Genomic DNA, 17,477 nt, shown 5'->3' on the forward strand with positions numbered 1-17,477 from the left:
TCAAGCAGTGCCATGGGCCTCTGCTGCAAGGAATTAATTTTTTCTTATTTGTAAATGTCCCTTTCTTTCCAGTCAGCCCAGCCGTGTGAGGGTCTGTAATGTCTCCACAGTTTTTAAACCTCACCTCCAGGGGAGACCAAAACTGCTTGTGAGTGAACTGATTTAAACACAAACAGGCTCAAATCATCCATATTAAATCTGTTTGAATTTTCCCTGATGCTAGTATCCCCGTGAACCATGTCAGAAGCCATGTCCTTCACCACAGACCTGGCACAACTTCCACAGTGATAGAGCTTGAAGGATTTCCCAAGGTCCGTGGTGTTTTGTGAGACAAGAACTGGTGCCTTTCTTAGATGCACTGCAGATGAAGGTGAGCCTTCGTGGTGCTAGGGCACAAACAGACCCTGCTGGCAGGAGCTTCATCTAAACATCCTCATCCTTATTATTAGGGAAGAGGTGTCTCACTGGAACCTGAAGAAGACATCACCAATTTGAAGTCATGGGAAATCCAAAAAGCCAGTAATTAAAATGATCTGGGCACCAAGCCCACCTCTGAGACCCTCCTCTCTACAGATCATTTATCTCATGATTTGGAAATCTCTTCTTTCGCATCTGACAGAATGATGCTCATTATCTCCCTTCCCCCCACAACAGATAGAAATGACTCACGAACTGTGCCGTCAGATGTACAAAGTAAACAACCCCAAAAACTGATTTTTCTCACCTTCTGTTATTTTTTAAAACATATAGAAATGTCAAGTATTACTTATAAATTAGCAGATAAAAAGAGAACCACAAAGTTCTGGATTTTATGATGTCCTTTGAAACCATGCAGTTTTCAAATAAAAGTAAATCTCTGCCTTTTAAAGTATTTCTAGTAGCTTCTTGTGGCCACTAATGTATTTGGAAGGAGTGCTGTTTACTTAATTATCATCACTTTCTTTTATTATAGGGCTATGGGAGAAAAAAAATCTCACAAGTGAAACAACATTATCTTTACTTTCTCTCTGCCCTACTAACTTTTACTGTTTTCAAGGTACATCAAACAAACAAATAAAATTAGGTCTGATCCTACAGTGGAGTATGCAGCGTTAACTATTTAAATTATATCCCAGTCAAATGAAATTATTAAAGAATACACCGAATTCCCTCCCAACACAGTGATGACAAAAGCCTTTTGGAGGGAGGGAGCAGCTTTGCAGTAAACTCCTGTGCACGGATTAAACGCCTCAGCAGCACGCAGCTCTTGAGAACACTTTATTGCTCTGTGCATACACGCATAGAATATAAATTATTGCTTAATTATGTACTGTTCCAGCAGAAGCAGCTTGCAGCATCACCAATAGGTTGCAGAACAGCAAGGGGCTTACTGGAAAATTGCCCTTATGAAAAAAGAGGAGATGGAAGGATAAATCTGACTGGGTGATAGAGATTTAGTGTGGTGTCCTTGTGAGATTACATCCCCACCTGGGCTGGGACTTAATGCATTTTTATCTTATAACATGGACCAGATAAACTGCAGGGTCTGTCATGATATTGCATTATAGCCACTCTCAGAATGTGATTTGGCCTTTGGCCTCCTGCCTCACAAGATGCCAGAGGTGCCCAGTGCATGCCAGAGCTGTGCACCTGCTGTGTGTCACCTCCCCTTTGTGCCTGTCTATGATTGCTGCTGCACAAGCTGGACCGTCTTATGGCACCAGAGGATTATGTGTCCTCAGCCACAGCCCCAAACGCATAATGGGGACCATCCTTAGGCTTGTGTAAATCAGTATCATATACATAGGAACAGTGTTACAGCAGCTGAGGGCTGAACTCCAGTTTGCTCTGCTGATACAAGTGTCAGTCCATATTTCACACTGCAGATTTGCACACGGTGACATTTCCATGACCGTCTCCCTCGGGGCATAGGACTGCACTGGGAGTAGACACCCATGCTGTGCACAGCAGCAGCCGGTGAGCTACAGCGATGAGCAAGCACTCTGAAGCTGTGAGTTGGCAAGTAAGGCAAAAGCAACACTACTTTGCTAAAGGCTCGATGGTTTGATGGACTAGGGAGAAAAGAAAGCTTTCAGATCAAAGCCTGAGTGAATAACCCTCTGATTACTTTAGCAATGGTGATTGCTATGACCCACCCAAAATAACCTAACAATAATAAAGTGAGTTGACTACAGCCATTAAGCAAACATAATGGGCCATGAACTTGCAGCCACAACACAGGAGACAGCAAAAATTGGGCAAGTTGTAGTACTGTGATATGACTCCGATTTTACTGGGAGCAGAAAGGAAAGAAAGGACCTCAACGTCAAAATGTAGAAACATTCTAATCCAAGGTTAGTGAAATTATCCCATCCATGTGCTGGCAAGCACCATGCTTGGCAACATACAGAGGCTACTGGCAGGTTCTTTCATCCCCTGCAGTGTAGTGCTCACAGCATGACCCAGGCAGAGGCCAAAAGATTAAACAGAAAGGGGCACTGGAGAGCTGAACAAACTCAAGTGACTCCATCACACCTCAGATTTGCCTCAGATGACAGCACATAAGTTTAGTATCAAGCTGTACCTTAGGCAGGTGCTTCTCACCCTAGGCATTTGCCAGAGCTAAAGGGAAACTTGTGGAGTCAGGTTGGGTTTGCCTTCTCCCAGGACATGTTCTGTAGCATGAGGCATCTGCACCACATTGCATCTGGTCTTTTGCTAATGAGGTCATCATGCCTTTCTATAAGTAAGACCATTTTCTTCCAGTCAAAAAATTGGACATCTCTCAGAAGGAGCCTCAGAGGATTCATGTAATCTTTCTTTTGTAGGAAATTTTAAATTGCTGATTGTCAAGTGATAGATGTTCTTCAAGACAAGTGAGACTGGAGAACAGGTACAGCACAAGTAAATTCAGTGCAGCCTTCTTCCATACTGCCTAGTGTGTGCCACTATAAATACTCCTAGAGGGAATACTTTCAGGTCTAAAAGGATAGTCACTCACATGCCTTTTTAATCCTTTTGTATGCTGAAAGCAGTACTAAAGAAGCCATTGGGAGCTTGGGGTGATAGTGGTGGCTACCTGATTTGGATATTTCCCCCTTTAGGTGCTCAAGAAAAGCCTATCTACTAATTTTTTTTCAAGTGACCAAAGGACTGTTTGCTTGTACAACTTTCAGGATTTTTACTGCAAAAGTCTCTGGGCTCTGTTACTGTTTCCCTGAGTTGACCTACCAGGAACAGAAAAATCCTTTCTATACATGCTGATACAGTTACTGAGATAAAATAGTCGGAAATCAAATTAAGATGCAATTTTGTCTGGTCAACAAGAACCACTTAGTGCAGGACACCACTATGAAGTTCATGTCATCCACATGAATGCTTACAAGCAACACACTAGACTGACCCTGTATAGACTTAAAGGATCATGCTGAAATCTTCTTTCCTGTTGCAGGGGAAATACCTGCTCATCCTCTGTAGCCCACACAAGTACATTGGCATGACTGATCTCTGTATGCCATGCAAGAGCCAGGTGGGGCAGAAATAAGGAAGGCCCTACTCATTCACAGTTTCCACCAGGTCCAGTTGCTTTTTAAGTAGAGTTTCCAGTGTCCAACTGGACTCTGTCCAGGCAGATTAAACCAAGCAAGTGTGGCAGTGATTTGCTCAAGGTGACTATTGTTTTTCCAACCTGACAGCCTGAGGAGCAAAGAAGGTGAATCTAAACCTTGCTTTAGCCTCTGAGTTTAACAAAAAGATCTGCCACACACAGAGATTTCTCCCCCATTCCCTGTGTAAGGATGTCTTTCTGTCTAGCAAATCATGCCCGTATTAATAGTCTTTCTGTTGCACGTGCATTCTTTCCTCTTTTATGCCAGGCATGCAAACAACTCAGCAAAATTGCCTTTTTTACCAGCCCAATAATAAATGCCAGCTTTATTTTCATTGTCTTCCTTTGGCCTTGATGCATCTTGCCATTGGAATTCAGAAGCCAGCAACAGATCAAAGACCTAGTGACATTATTAAAGGATACAGGACAACCACTGAATTTTAAAACACACAGTACTTGTTTTCCAGGGCTGGGCAGGAAAGTCTTTTGTATTTCTACGGAATCTGTCTCCTCTGCTTTATTTCTCCTTCTGTCAGCCCCTAAAGACCTACTGACATCCCTGAGAAGCAATTTGATTGCATGCCCTTCACGGACTGCACTGAGTTGTCTGTTCTCATAACTTTAGAAGGTACTGATGCTTCTGCCAGTACCTCCCATCCTGGTGAGGGAGAAATTACAAGTCAGTATAGCTGACTTAAAATGAACACACAGAGGAATATGAACAGTTCTTCTCGCTGAAAGGCCAGACAGAACTGACTCCTTAATTTACTGTACACCAAGTTCAGGGAGACAGATCTGAGCTAGCACAGAAAAACAATGAATTTAGAGACGCGCATACACTACTTGCCCTGTCTTTTGCTCCAGACTGTAAGATCTCTGCACCTCATTAAAGAAGCTTTTTCTCTCCTTCTCCTAAGTGCCAGTGCTCTCCCGTGATCAGGTACAAGGTTGGTGGAATTGTGTTGGTATTTCTTCCCCCATAGCCTGCAAGTGCACATTTAGGAGCATCAGAAATAAGCCACAGGAAAAAAAAAATCCACAACACATTTGAAGGTTGACTTTGAAGTCAGCTGATAATGTTTCCATGGAGATCAAATGCTATGGAGTTGACAATGAATTCTCTTGTTGAGCCTCCCAGGGCAAAAAAAAAGGCAAAGAACAATACTTCTAAATGACTACACTCTGCAGCACAGTAGTGTTATTGACTTGCAAAAACCACATCTATATCCCAACCCCTATTTTCTTACGGGGATGTTAACTCTTAGGTCTCAACATTTCAATGCTAGGTGTGCCAGTATTCACCTAGAGAAGCAGATATATTCGTGAGGCACTGGAAAAACAGAGCGTCTAGTGAAAATAATATTCTATGAGAAAAAAGATATAACTCTGCATTTGAACTTATGCTGTAAATGAAAATTATGATTCCCCTTGAGGAGTATTATAACATGAAATTATAAAAGAGCATGTCAGTGGCTGATATGCAGTGACACACAGATGTCCGTACTGCGAAAGTGGGTGATCTTTCATATTTCCAGAGAGTATCCTATTTCCTTTTCAAAATGAGTGCCAGCATAAGTAAATAAATGCCAAATGTGTTGTTGGCTCACCAGAAAGCAGAGAGAACTACTAGAAGTAAAGATGTAACAATGCTCTGCTTTTTTAAGCATAAAAGGCAGAGCATTGAGAGCCTTGTCCTGCTGTTACCTGAGCAACTTCTTTCTCAGCTGGGAAATGCTCAACAGGCCATCTTGGCATTATATTAACCCCAAAAGATGTCAAAGGGGATGTATGTCTGCTTGGGTGATTTCCTAAATATTTATTTTTTGAGTGAAAATAGGAAATTAGCTAGCATTCAAAAGGCAAGGGATAACAATTGCTAAAAGCTGATTACTAATGGTTCACTGGTCTGGATGAAGGTGCACCTCCAGTTCTACCCCCGTATCAGGACACATATACATATAGTGAACCTGTATCCATATATATATGTCTGGACATGTATCCATCAGTGGCCTAATTTTGAAATACATAAAAAAAGAGCCACTCTTCAGACTCCAGAAACCTGGCCTAAAATGCAACCAAGGAACATGACCTTCAACCAGGCCTGTGAGAGACGCCACAAACTGTGCAGGGAGAGATGTTTTAAAGGAATCATAGAATTACTTAGGTTGGGAAAGACCTCTAAGATCATCGAGTCCAACCATTAACCCAGTACTGCCAAATCTATCACTAAACCATGTCCCTAAGTGCCACACCTACACATCTCTTGAATGCCTCCAGGGATAGTGACTCAACCTCTTCCCTGGACAGCCTGTTTCAGTGCTTGACCACCTTTTTGGTGCAGAGAATTTTCCTATTATCCAATCTAAAGCTTCCCTGGTACAATTTGAGGCCATTTCCTCTTGTTCTATCCCTTGTTATTTGGAGAAGAGACCAACTCCTTCATAGCTACAATTTCCTGTCAGGTGGTTGTAAAGAGGAATAGTCACCCCTGACCCTTCTTTTCTCCACAGTTAACAACCCCAATTTCCTTGGCCACTCCCCATAAAGAGGGACAAATCCTTAAAAGTGAAGAAAAAGGATATTTTTAGAAACAGGTCGACTCTTTTTTCCTGAATATGCATGCTCTTGGCCTTGTTACATTACTTCCTGATGGGCACAAAACCTGCATGACTGCTCTGAGCTCTGCTTCTCCTCACAGGTCCCAGAAGACCCTCATCAGCTCCTTTTCTGCCTTCCACAACACCCTTGTCATGTGTTTGAGAGTTTTAAACAATTAAGAGCCTTTGAGAGGTTTAAACATTTAAAGCCTATTAACGCTGTATATTAACTCAAGCTCATTCCAACTCAAAGCCTTAAATCACTTTAGAGCATAATGCAAAATTTAACCAAAAGCACAAGTAGGAGCCAGAGCGTTCATGTGTGTGGTGAGGGAGGCATGGCAAAGGAGGGACTTGCTTTGTTGTGCTGAGGCTGGTCTCAAAGACTTTCATAACCCATTTATGGCATCTCTTGATACAAACCAGCCTTTGTCTCCATCTGGAGGTCAATCCACATAAGTAAGTTCTCACAGTGGTTGGTAGGGAGTTTTGCCAAATTTTTAAGCTCCTCTGCAGTCATCATTAATTTAGTACCTCCCACAGGAATAAAGCATGATTGGTATTTCATTTTTTCCAGTGTTCCAACCTTCTTGAATTATAAATACTCTTATAGGTGGCCAAAGGTATTATGCCTTTGTGAAAACTGTATTTATCCCAAGCTTCACAGTTCACATTCCAGTAACTTACTGCAGGTCTTGATTTTTCTATAGATCACTTGCTGCTGTTTAAGATCTGTATGCACACACTTCTGCACACACATATGCATTTACACTTGCCTTTCCATAGGGAAAAAAATATTTGATGTAAACTTTCTAAAACTATTCCTTTTTGGAAAGAAGCACAAGAAACTGAACTTGCAAAGAATAACGTTGTGGAAATGAAAAAATTAAATATGAACACAGGAAATACCTTCCATATTCAGTGTTGTGATTGATCATGTCACTACAAGTAAACATTCTGAAGAATGGGTAGAGACCTTGATTATTAATGAAAAATAGAAATCCTAGGTGCCCTGTGGGACCGATCATATTTCCCAATGCATTCCAAAGAATGGCTCTTACTTTCTCCCTTTGTTTATCTTTCTCTTTCCTCTTGGCAGCTACTATGAAGGTACTTCATAACTGCCTAGGAGATGTCAGTCACAGAGCTTTGCCTTACACTTGCTGCATTAAATTGCTCCATTTTTGTTTCTTAAATTATTCAGCAGTGGAACGATTATTTTGAGATGACAGGACCACAGTTGTGTAGAATAAATACTCTTATTTTCTACCGTTATGTGCTATTTTCAAAGTACAGTGAGTCTAATTTGGGCCTCAAATGACTCAACAGCTGGTAACGATCCATGGCTGCAAATACACAGATGCCTCCGTTGTCATCTCCTAACTAATGCACAGCACAGGCAGAGGAAGCACAGCACAGAGGCTCGGGGATTTGGAAGACAAGGCTCTCTGTGGAGGTGGGAAAGAAAGAGGATATGGACGTGTGCAGCTCAGCTGTACTGACAGCAGTGCAGCATGGGCTCCCAAGCCCTGTTTTGAAGCCCTACTTTCTGATGGAGTTGGCATCCCAGTCTGGTCATCAGCTCCTGGGCACAATGAGTCACGCTGTGACAGCTGATGGCACTGGCACAAAGCCCTGGGTGTGTCCTCATCCCTGCTGGCACCTTGCAACAGCCCCGCATGAAGTGGGGCACGGCTAGGGCAGGAGGTGACCCAGCCTAAATCGTCGGTCCATCCTCTGGCTGGGAGGATAATAAAGCATTTTGACTTATCCCTGGACAGAGGAAAGGAATATTTTGGAAGTATTTCTGAGAAGGCTAGAAATAACTTATAAAAAGCTGCTTCTCCCTAGTTTAAAATATAAATAAGAACACGTTCATACATACATAAGTGGGTTTTTCTTTCTTTAATAAACATTCTCTCTTGTATATCTGAAATAAAGCATTGCATTATGCCAACACACCTGCATAACTTAACTTTTTATTCTTTCTCACACATATTTCCTGCCTGCTTATCTTTACTGCAGCATTGGAAAGAAGAGGTGTTCACCTCTGCTGTTGGAAAGATTTGAAGCTTTTCTAACCCTGACCTAGGTCCTCTGAGTATGGACAGGCTACAAAGAGTAATGTCTCTGCAGCACTCTTAGAGGGGGTCAGAAGAAACCCGAATCAGTGGCAGAAGTGGAACTGGCAAATGGCACTTGAAACCCCCAGACTGGTGAGGAGGGAGGAGGAGAGGATGAAAGAAATTCTTGATGTTTTTGAAAGCGAATGCTAGGACAAAAATCAGGCCAGAAAAACTCCATACTACTACTTTATGTGTGCAGCATGACTTCCAAGTCTTTCATGCCAGTAGAAAGGGGAGTTTCAGACTCCTAAGCAAAGCTCCAAGCCCAGCACCTCATGCAAAAATATCGCTAGGCAAAGACAAGAAATGAGCTGCTACATGAGCCTCCAGATCATTTTATTACAGATCTGCATGGTCAAGCCAAATCACATGAATAAGGGCATTTAACAGCTGGAATAATTTTCAAATAGACTAATTAGAGACTGAATTATTAATGGTAAAATTTCTAATTGGCTCAAAGCAAGGTTACAGCAAGAAACTCACTTGACTTTGCAAAGAATAATGAATATTTGCAAGGCTAGTAAAATTACATGCTTCTCTAAGGAAATTGTTAGTGAATGAGGAAAAAACCCTGAAGTCATCCTAAAGTGTATGTCACAAGACAAAACTGGCAGAGACCTGATATGAGTGAAGAGAACAGGTAGAAACAGTAAACAAGCGCAGAGATGATTTATTGCATTTATTTGCAGTAAATTTGGAACAAAATAAGACAACGCAGAAGTCTCTCCCTGAAGGGGCTGCCTTGTTAGGCATGCAGTAAAACCCCAAACTATTTCACTGAAATGTGTTCTCAGTGCAAATTACAGACTTATGAAGGGAAAATACATGAATGTGCAGCTGAAGAACAGAGCTCTGGTAAGGACGATAAAACGTCATTCTTTGTCAGTCTTTTAATACATTTACAAAGGCAAGTGATGTAGCTTTCGCCAGGGATAATTGTGTGCTGAAGCAAGTACCAGAACATGATATTGGAAGTGCCATTTTGTATTTCCAGCTGGGACAACAGACAGCAGTTCAGCAGGGAGGTACACAAGGTAGGGAGGGGGAGGATGCAATCACTGCCAAAACACTGGATCATGCCACCAGGAGGCAGCCACCCCACTTTCCCCACAGCAGGCACTGATGAGGAAGAAAAGGGTTTTGAAGCATTTAGGTACAAAGTCACCCCTGCCCTCAAATTAGAAATAATGCAAGCAGTATGATATTTCAAAACAGGTGACTGAAATCAGCTGACCTGGGAAAACATCAGGCTATCCGAGATTGTCTTTAAAAGATGATTTTATAAAGCAAGTACAATAACAGAAGGTGTGGTGAGGTTGGGTTTGCATGGCTGCAAAACTAGCAGAATCTGAGATGCTGAAACAAGAAAATCCTATGGATGAATGTGCAGGAGAGCAGGTAGAAAAAACTAGGGTTAGATGGATATACAGCTTGTTTGCTGATCATGATACAGGAAATATTCATAAACAACTTGATGGAGAGCTAAAATAAGGGATTCCTAGAGCCAATGGAATTTGCCTTGGTAGAATTACCAATGTGGCAATTCGTAGCATCTCAGCTCTTGGGAGATAGAAGTAAAACTTGATGATATTGGTTAAATTAGCTGTCGGGAGAGTGAAGACACCAATCAAAAGAATTGACATGTTTGCTATGATAATAAACCCAAAAAGGTCAAGGATTTGAATACATTCAAAAGAACTGCTCAAAGCCAGAAAATGTGAACACCACTTCCTGAGAACTGATGAGGTGGCCACGTCTAGACTTGAAAAAGCAAAGGCACAGTTCTGGTGCAAATAAAACTGCTTTGGTCAACACACAGCATATGAAATGCCCCACATGCATTTCCTCAGAGAGATGTTTAACTGAATTCCTGTTAGACTAGGTACTTGATGAGCATGAAAGCATCAGGTTTGCCACAGGACTAACATTTGGAAGTAGTGTTACAGATGCTCCTAAGGTTCCACAAATAGTTATAAAATTACAAAATTACTGGATGGGGCTTTTACTGGTGCACAGATTTTCAGTAATTTGCATGAAGAGAAAACACAAGAACCTGCAAGAGGATGTGCTTGGAGTCATGTATAATTTGAGTGTGACCCACTTCTGTTACAGAATTAACTAGTCTCAAGCAAGATGAATAAAATGGACTAATCACAGTGAAATTTAAGAGCACAGTTCCCAATGGAAAAACTCTCAAAAAGATAAACTCTCCCACCTTGCAGGATAAAATGATACTGACAATACTGAAATGAAACTACAACAGATAGTACAATTCTGGGTACAGGAGGCTGTGCAACAGTACCATCATGCAAAATGAGATAAAAAGTGCTAAACATAATTTACAGTATCCATCCGGCTCTGTACAACATGAGGGACTGAAAAAAAATCCTACTGTGGACAGGCAAACGCTGTCATTCAAGATAAGGGATCCAAGTATAAACTGTACAATAAAACCAAAAATTATGGAAAAGAACTTTGGAAGCTGTAAGGGATCTGTGATTGCTGTTGATACAGATACATTTGGACTAAACAGGAAAGATGAATTATTAATAGTTTTTAGCTTGTTACAAAACATGCAGAATAGCAGTGTAAAACACACTCTAAATCACAGTTTACATGTCCTGGATTCCAGATGAGCTAATACCAGATAATAGCCAGCATTTCGTAAATGACTTGTTTCAGCAATTTGCTTGAGAAATTAGATCAAGCAAAGCAAAGCAAGTCCTTATGAGGCACTGCCACATAGGTTAGCAAGAGGATGGTTTGGTAAATATAATAAAGAACCAGAGGTCCAAGCAAACCACGTCTGATCTCGTTAGATTATTATAGCACACTTCTCAGTGCTCTGTTGAGATTTCCTGTTCAAAGAATTATGGGCAATAAGGGACAAACCCCATAGATATGTTAAGCCAGCAATGTTCAAACATTGCAAAAGAGCTATTTTTCTAGAAATAAAACCAGTACAAATACTACAAACATAGCCAAAACAAGTGGTGTTGCAAATGGAAGGGAAGGTTAGATTTCAGTCAGATTCTATAGCTACCAATTGAACACAGTCTCCTGTCAGCTGCAATGAGGTCAGATGGCAGAAACCTTCCAGAGCAGTTTTCCCATTATTGGACCTGAGAAAGAGTCAGGCAAAACTGAGAGGCACTCTGGCTCCATGTAGTTTAAGAAACAGAATGGTAATATGTTGACAGCATTCATGGCATGACAGAAGCAGTTTTGTATTCAAACACCATCCAGCAATAAAAAAGTTTAAATTAAAAGATTCATTGGCTGTAAAAGGAAGGACTGTCTAACACATGACACAGTCTGAAAACATTGATAGCTACTGACTTTTAGATTAGATGGCTCTAGTTGTGTATTTTATTAACTGACTGCTTCGGTTTGTAGATGTTACTTTATGCCCATTTGCTGTTAAAGGAAATTGGTATGGCAGTTGCTACTGACTTGTGCAAAACAAGAAAGAGAGTAACCTTTGGGTAATACTGATCCACGTGTCTGCGCTGAAGCAGAAAATAAGTTTGATCTCCTCCCAGCACATCTTTATTTATAATATTACACTTCTTGACAGAATTTGGCAGATAAAATAATCTGGTGCCTCTCATTTCAATTAGTTTCAGGTTCCAACTGCTGGATCTGGTTATTATTTTGTCTATGCAAAGAGCATACTACTATCAGATGGCTTCTCACTGCATAGGTACTTTCACTCTGTGTTCAAGTCAATTATAAACCTTCTGTTAAACAGTTTCAAACAATTGGCTTACTGTGGCATGGTGTCTGTTTCTTGTTTTTCAAACCACAAGTCATTCTTACAGCTCTTCTGCAAACCTCTCCCATTCTTTCCACATCCTTCTTTAGCATTGACACCTGATTAGGATTCCAGAAATAGCTTTGCTTAGCCCAGAGGTAACACCACCTCATGGTCTCATTGTATATTCCATAAGAAATAACCCATTTAGCAGCTGCATTGCACTGAGAGCTCCTGCACAGCTGGATGATCCCAGCACCCATGATTCCAGAGACCTTTTCAGAGTCCCTCCTCTCTGAGAGGGAGCATCTTGTTCCGTGGGGATGACTGAGGCTGTTGTGTGACCTTGGCTCTGTCTCCACTGAAATGTGTATTGTTTGAGCACACCAAAAGATGGCTTTGCAAGCTGAGTGACCCATTCCACTACACGTGGTTATATTGAATCTCTTTTCACCTGAAAACTTTTCAGTCATCTTTCAAATCACTAACAAATAATGTTGAGCCAAAAGGTAATCTCTGCAGCTGCACTAGAAACCACCCCATATATAATGCTGATTTCCAAATAGTAAACAAGACATAGCTAGTTTCTAATAAGTTTAAGTTTTCTGTATTTATTTAGTATACTCTTAATGTTTTAATCTGAATGTTGTGCTGTAGTAACTTAAATACCACACAGATATCTGAACAGATTGGAGCAAAATGGCCCCTGTGCAAACTAAGCTTTTAAATACATGAGAAACCAAGCTCATCTGGCAAGCCATTGCCCATAATGTTTTGACACCCACAACAAAACATTTACAGACATCCTCACAAAGACCAGTGTGTGCTTGCACAAGGTCCTAGCAGACTTCAAATGTGTTTGCGGGCACAGAGAGAACTTATGTCTAATGTCACCAGCACAACATCACTAGAACATAAATACTTGTTACTCCAGCACTTAACTCCTCTTCTGGGACTACGGAATCTTTCCTCTATGTGACACACTGATCTGTGTCACACCACAGTACAGATAAACAGATGATAAAGTGCACTGAAGAGGTGATCTGCCTGGAGGGCAAAAACCCAGCTAAACAAAAATTACCAGCAGAGAAAAGAAAAGATAACAGAAGTAGTGGTGTTCACTTTGAGACATTCACCCAGAGCTGTGTTTGGGTCTTGACTCTCACACCCTTCATTTCAAGTAACTGTGCCTTGAAATTTGCTGCTAACAGAAATTTGGATGGCATCTGTAGTAAGGAAGGCTGGTACATTACATGGGAAATGTTGGATGACCTTGAGGGCTGCTGTAGTAGGAATGGGAAGAAGTTCAAAAGCACAGAGTGTCAGGGCATGTACCTGGGGAATAATAAACAGAACCTCTGCTGTAAATTGGGAGAGCATCAGTAGGAAAGTACAAAGGTGGAGAAAGGCCTGGATGTATCATCCAGCTGCAGGATGACTGTGGGTCTCCAGTGTGATGCAGCATGAAAAAGCAAATACAACCACAAAATACTTCAGGCAAGGAATTACCAGCAGGGGAAGAAAACCATCACACCACTTATACAAGGTCTTGATTAGACATTGTTAGGGAATAGTCCTTCTCATCCATATTTGAGAAAGGCAAGTATGAACAAGAACAGGTGGCAGTAAGGGCTGCTGGATTGATAATTGTTCTTACAGAGACAAGTCTACAAGACAGTCTATGTAGAGTGGAAAAAGGAAAACAGAATACCATTGCTCTTCATAGGTACAGCAAAGAAAGAGACATATAAACTAAAGGTTACATTTGACTCAAGAACAACTGATGAGTAATAAATATAGATTATAACTTTCAGCACAGTTTCTAGGTATCAAAGTGTCCCACTGTGAAATAGGATAGTGGTGAGACTAACATCTACATAATATTCAGATTTTTATTACTGAGCTTACTAAGTGACAGTGTTATTTGCAACAAGAGAATACTGTACTAAAAAACTCAGATGGCCCTTTCTACTACCATGAGTTACAGATACTGTTTTGTGATAGAAGTAAAATGGCTGGGTTACTATGGAAGTAACTATGGCTGGGTGATCCTTGATGTGCACCAGAAGGAGCTCAGAATAAAACCAAGTCCAGATCAAGTAAAACAACTCTGAAAACATATTTTCAGTGACTTAGAAAAGGAGGGACATGTGGAAAGAGGGAACATGAAAACAAGAAATACACATTCCTTCAAACACCATCATCCTTACCTCCCATGAGGAAGAGAAGCCCTGCCACATACTGCATAAGGCCTCGATCCCAACAGCACCCCAGCACGCCGATAATCCATCCAAAGAGGATGATGGCCACAGCCATGCCCATGAAGCCAGCTGTCATCCTGCGCAGATCTGCAGTGGGGAAGACAGAAAAACAACATGAGTGGGAACAGTCATAAATCAGCATCATCAGGGGTTCATATCTGTCTTAATCCAAAATGCTACTGATCTGCAAGGACTTCAGTGTGTGTTGGTGTAGGATGATGTGAGTATGGATGATTCAGAGCGAGGACAAACCATAAATTAAGTCACTAGCTTGGGCTGGCAGGAGAGAGAGCAGGTGACTATTTTACCACACAATGAAGCTCAGTGCAGATGCACTCAAGTGACTTGTGACAGCTTGCTCAGGAGCTAGAAGTTGTAAAATGGCCTCAGTGCAATACTGTGCCTAATAACTCCAGTCTCTGGGCACTAGCACAACATCTGCTTACATCTTGCCTTCTCATCTCTGTCCATTACTCCACGGCATCCAAAGGATGTCCCTGCTCAAACTGATCAGCAAAGCAGTTTCTATGCTTTGTGCCAGCACAAACACGACAGAGGATTCACCTCAATTCTGACCCCCTTGGTGATCTTGGGCAAGTCACTGAGCCCCTCTGGGCCACAGGTTCCCACATGTAAGCTGGGCTGTAGCATCCAGTGGTGGTAGGAGTGAAACGCAGTCCCTCCAGAACAGCGAGGCACACAGATACTCTGGTGTCAGACATCATTAAATGCACTCCAGATACACGGCTGGGACAGAGGACACATCATTGTCCTCTCCTGTACCTAGATGGTGACCTTGCCACATGATTTTTGGTGAGGACATTTTTGAGTGCTCCAGGGAGCACTGACTGTAGGAGGAGGGCAGGGTGCTGGAGCAAAACATTTTTGTATTCAAGTGGGGACTGAGTACGTCTGATGTGGGTGAAAGGCGTTGACCTGCATTTATTTCGTAAATAAAGGAAAAGAGTCCTCATGTCCTAATGACAGGAATCCTTAAACAGAGACCTGGTTATGTTGCATATTTGCCTTCTGCAAAAAGGATGGGACTATGGGACTGCTGGGAACCCTCTTCCTGCATGTTCTGGGAAAAAAAATTCTTCACAGTTGGTTTGGATGTGAAATCTGGGCAGTGAGACCACCTGGCAACTGAAAGAGCAAGGACTATGTGAGCTAAAGAGCATCTTCACACCCTCAGATAATGAAACAGATGGGGGCATCTTCACTAACATTTGATTATTCCCTGTCCCCCTTTCATGCACGCATAAAAAGTTCAAGCACTGATATGTCAAGAGTATACATACAGAGAAAATTCCAGCCAAGTCAACTCTCTAAACATTTGTTTCCTTCTTGAAACATTTTTTTTTTCTTTGCACAGCAATGATTTTAGTTTTTTTTTCAAGAAACAGAATGCTTATGACAGAGGAGAAAGATTTGAAAACTGTGAATCATCCACCAGTCTCTATGGCAGCTTTTCTCCTTGGCTGGCCTGTGACTATTTCTCAGTTTCTGTTGTTTTTTATGCTTTTCCCACAGTGGATAAAAGGACCACTAATACCCACAGCACAGATTCAGTGAAATTTGTGAAGAGTGATAAATTATCATAATCAGGGATCTATAAAACTTCATATCCAAAATGCTAAGCGTCCACAAAGTCTATAGATATGCTGGGACAGAATAACTTGAAGGCAGTTTACTCAGGTCCCTGTTCATTATAGCACTTTGTATGCAAGATCAAGTCGCATACAAACACAAGCCCTCCCTTGAAGCTACAACTCCTTCCTGTAGAGTGTCACTCATTTTCCGAGGCATCTCTCAGACAACAAAAAGATAACCAGTTCTTCAGCCCACCAGTAACCAGGTCCTTTTAACAAGATACACATCTTAAAATAAGTACTTTTATCTTAGGTTTTGTGACTGTCCCACCACATTTGACTATGTTCAAGGAGTTCTAGTACAAAAAAAAAGAAAGTTTTTCCTGCAGAAACTTGTACTTCTCCCAGGCAATGCTAATCTCTGTTCCTTGGGAATTTCTCAGAGTGCTTTTTAAAACAAGCAGTAAATATTAGTGAGCATCTTTGATGGCTGAGTGTCTTCCTACTTTTTCAGTCCACGAAGGCTGGGCTCAATTTGAAAGATGAACGAAAACATAAAGTCTTTACTGTTTCCTATGTCATCTTCCATAACAGCACAGCACATCTCTCCGAGGTGCTGCACAGCTCTTTGTGTCAGCCCTACAAACCCCTTCCAATTTACCTTGTGACTGCTGACTCCAAGTAACACCATTTGCCTGTCCTAATGAAAACATACCCTAACAACCTGCTTCTAATGAGCTCAAATTAAATAGCTTTATTCAGCTGCAAGATGTCCAGAATTCCTCAGATCTACCCCAGTGTCTGGCTGATGGACCCAGTTTTCATAATCCCCAAAGTGGATCACAAGCATCTCCATATCTTTGTATACTAAACTAAGGAATGGTGTTTATCCTGCTAAAATCTGTGAGAATTTTGCCATCAAACAGAAGAGTTAAAGGAGCAGGAGAAACATTTCTAGGCCAAATTTTGATGTTTGTTTCCCTTGACCTCTCTTGCTGATGGAGCCTGAAATTCCCTTTCTTACAATACAATACAGCAAAAATCCAAATTGAGCTTCTTTATGAACTCTTAGTTCTCACAAGTTCAGTGAGCTTAGTTTAAGATTGTCACTGCTTAGGCCAGTTGCAAATCTGCTCCTCACAAGTCCATCCATTAGAGATTATCAGAAACAAATAAAATATAAACCTTCTTTTCTATTTAAAACTGTTTGGCTTTTGTCTTGACATAACATGCCTTGAGGGGAGCCCTTGTGAATGGCAGTACTGGGAAGGGAGTTGTAAAATGGGTTTCAATAACAGTCTGCACTTGTCCAACAGCATCTTCCTGGTGCTCCTCACCTGTCAGTGCCCACATGAAGCTGAGGTCAGTGCTGGGATCAAGTCTACTCAAAGTGATTCTTTTATGGAAAAGTCCTTCATGGATGTAAACGAATCACCACCCTCAGGCTATTTAGAGGAACAGGAGCCTATATTCCCTGGACTCAATCCCTATTAATGGGCCTGTTTATGATTACTGTTTTGTTGGTGTGGTGCTTGACATAGAAAGGACAGAAGAAAAGCAA

General features: G+C 41.4%; 1 protein-coding gene across 1 annotated transcript in view; it reads right to left on the reverse strand.

The window, feature by feature from the left end:
- TMEM178B (transmembrane protein 178B) overlaps window positions 1–17,477 on the reverse strand; it is a 223,850-nt gene that overhangs the window by 16,865 nt on the left and 189,508 nt on the right. The window contains exon 3 of the mRNA XM_039570570.1: window positions 14,274–14,411. Within this exon, the coding sequence (XP_039426504.1) occupies window positions 14,274–14,411 (138 nt within the window). The remainder of the gene's footprint in view (window positions 1–14,273; window positions 14,412–17,477) is intronic.

This window comes from Corvus cornix, chromosome 1A, assembly GCF_000738735.6.
Source record: "Corvus cornix cornix isolate S_Up_H32 chromosome 1A, ASM73873v5, whole genome shotgun sequence".
Lineage (NCBI taxonomy): Eukaryota > Metazoa > Chordata > Aves > Passeriformes > Corvidae > Corvus > Corvus cornix.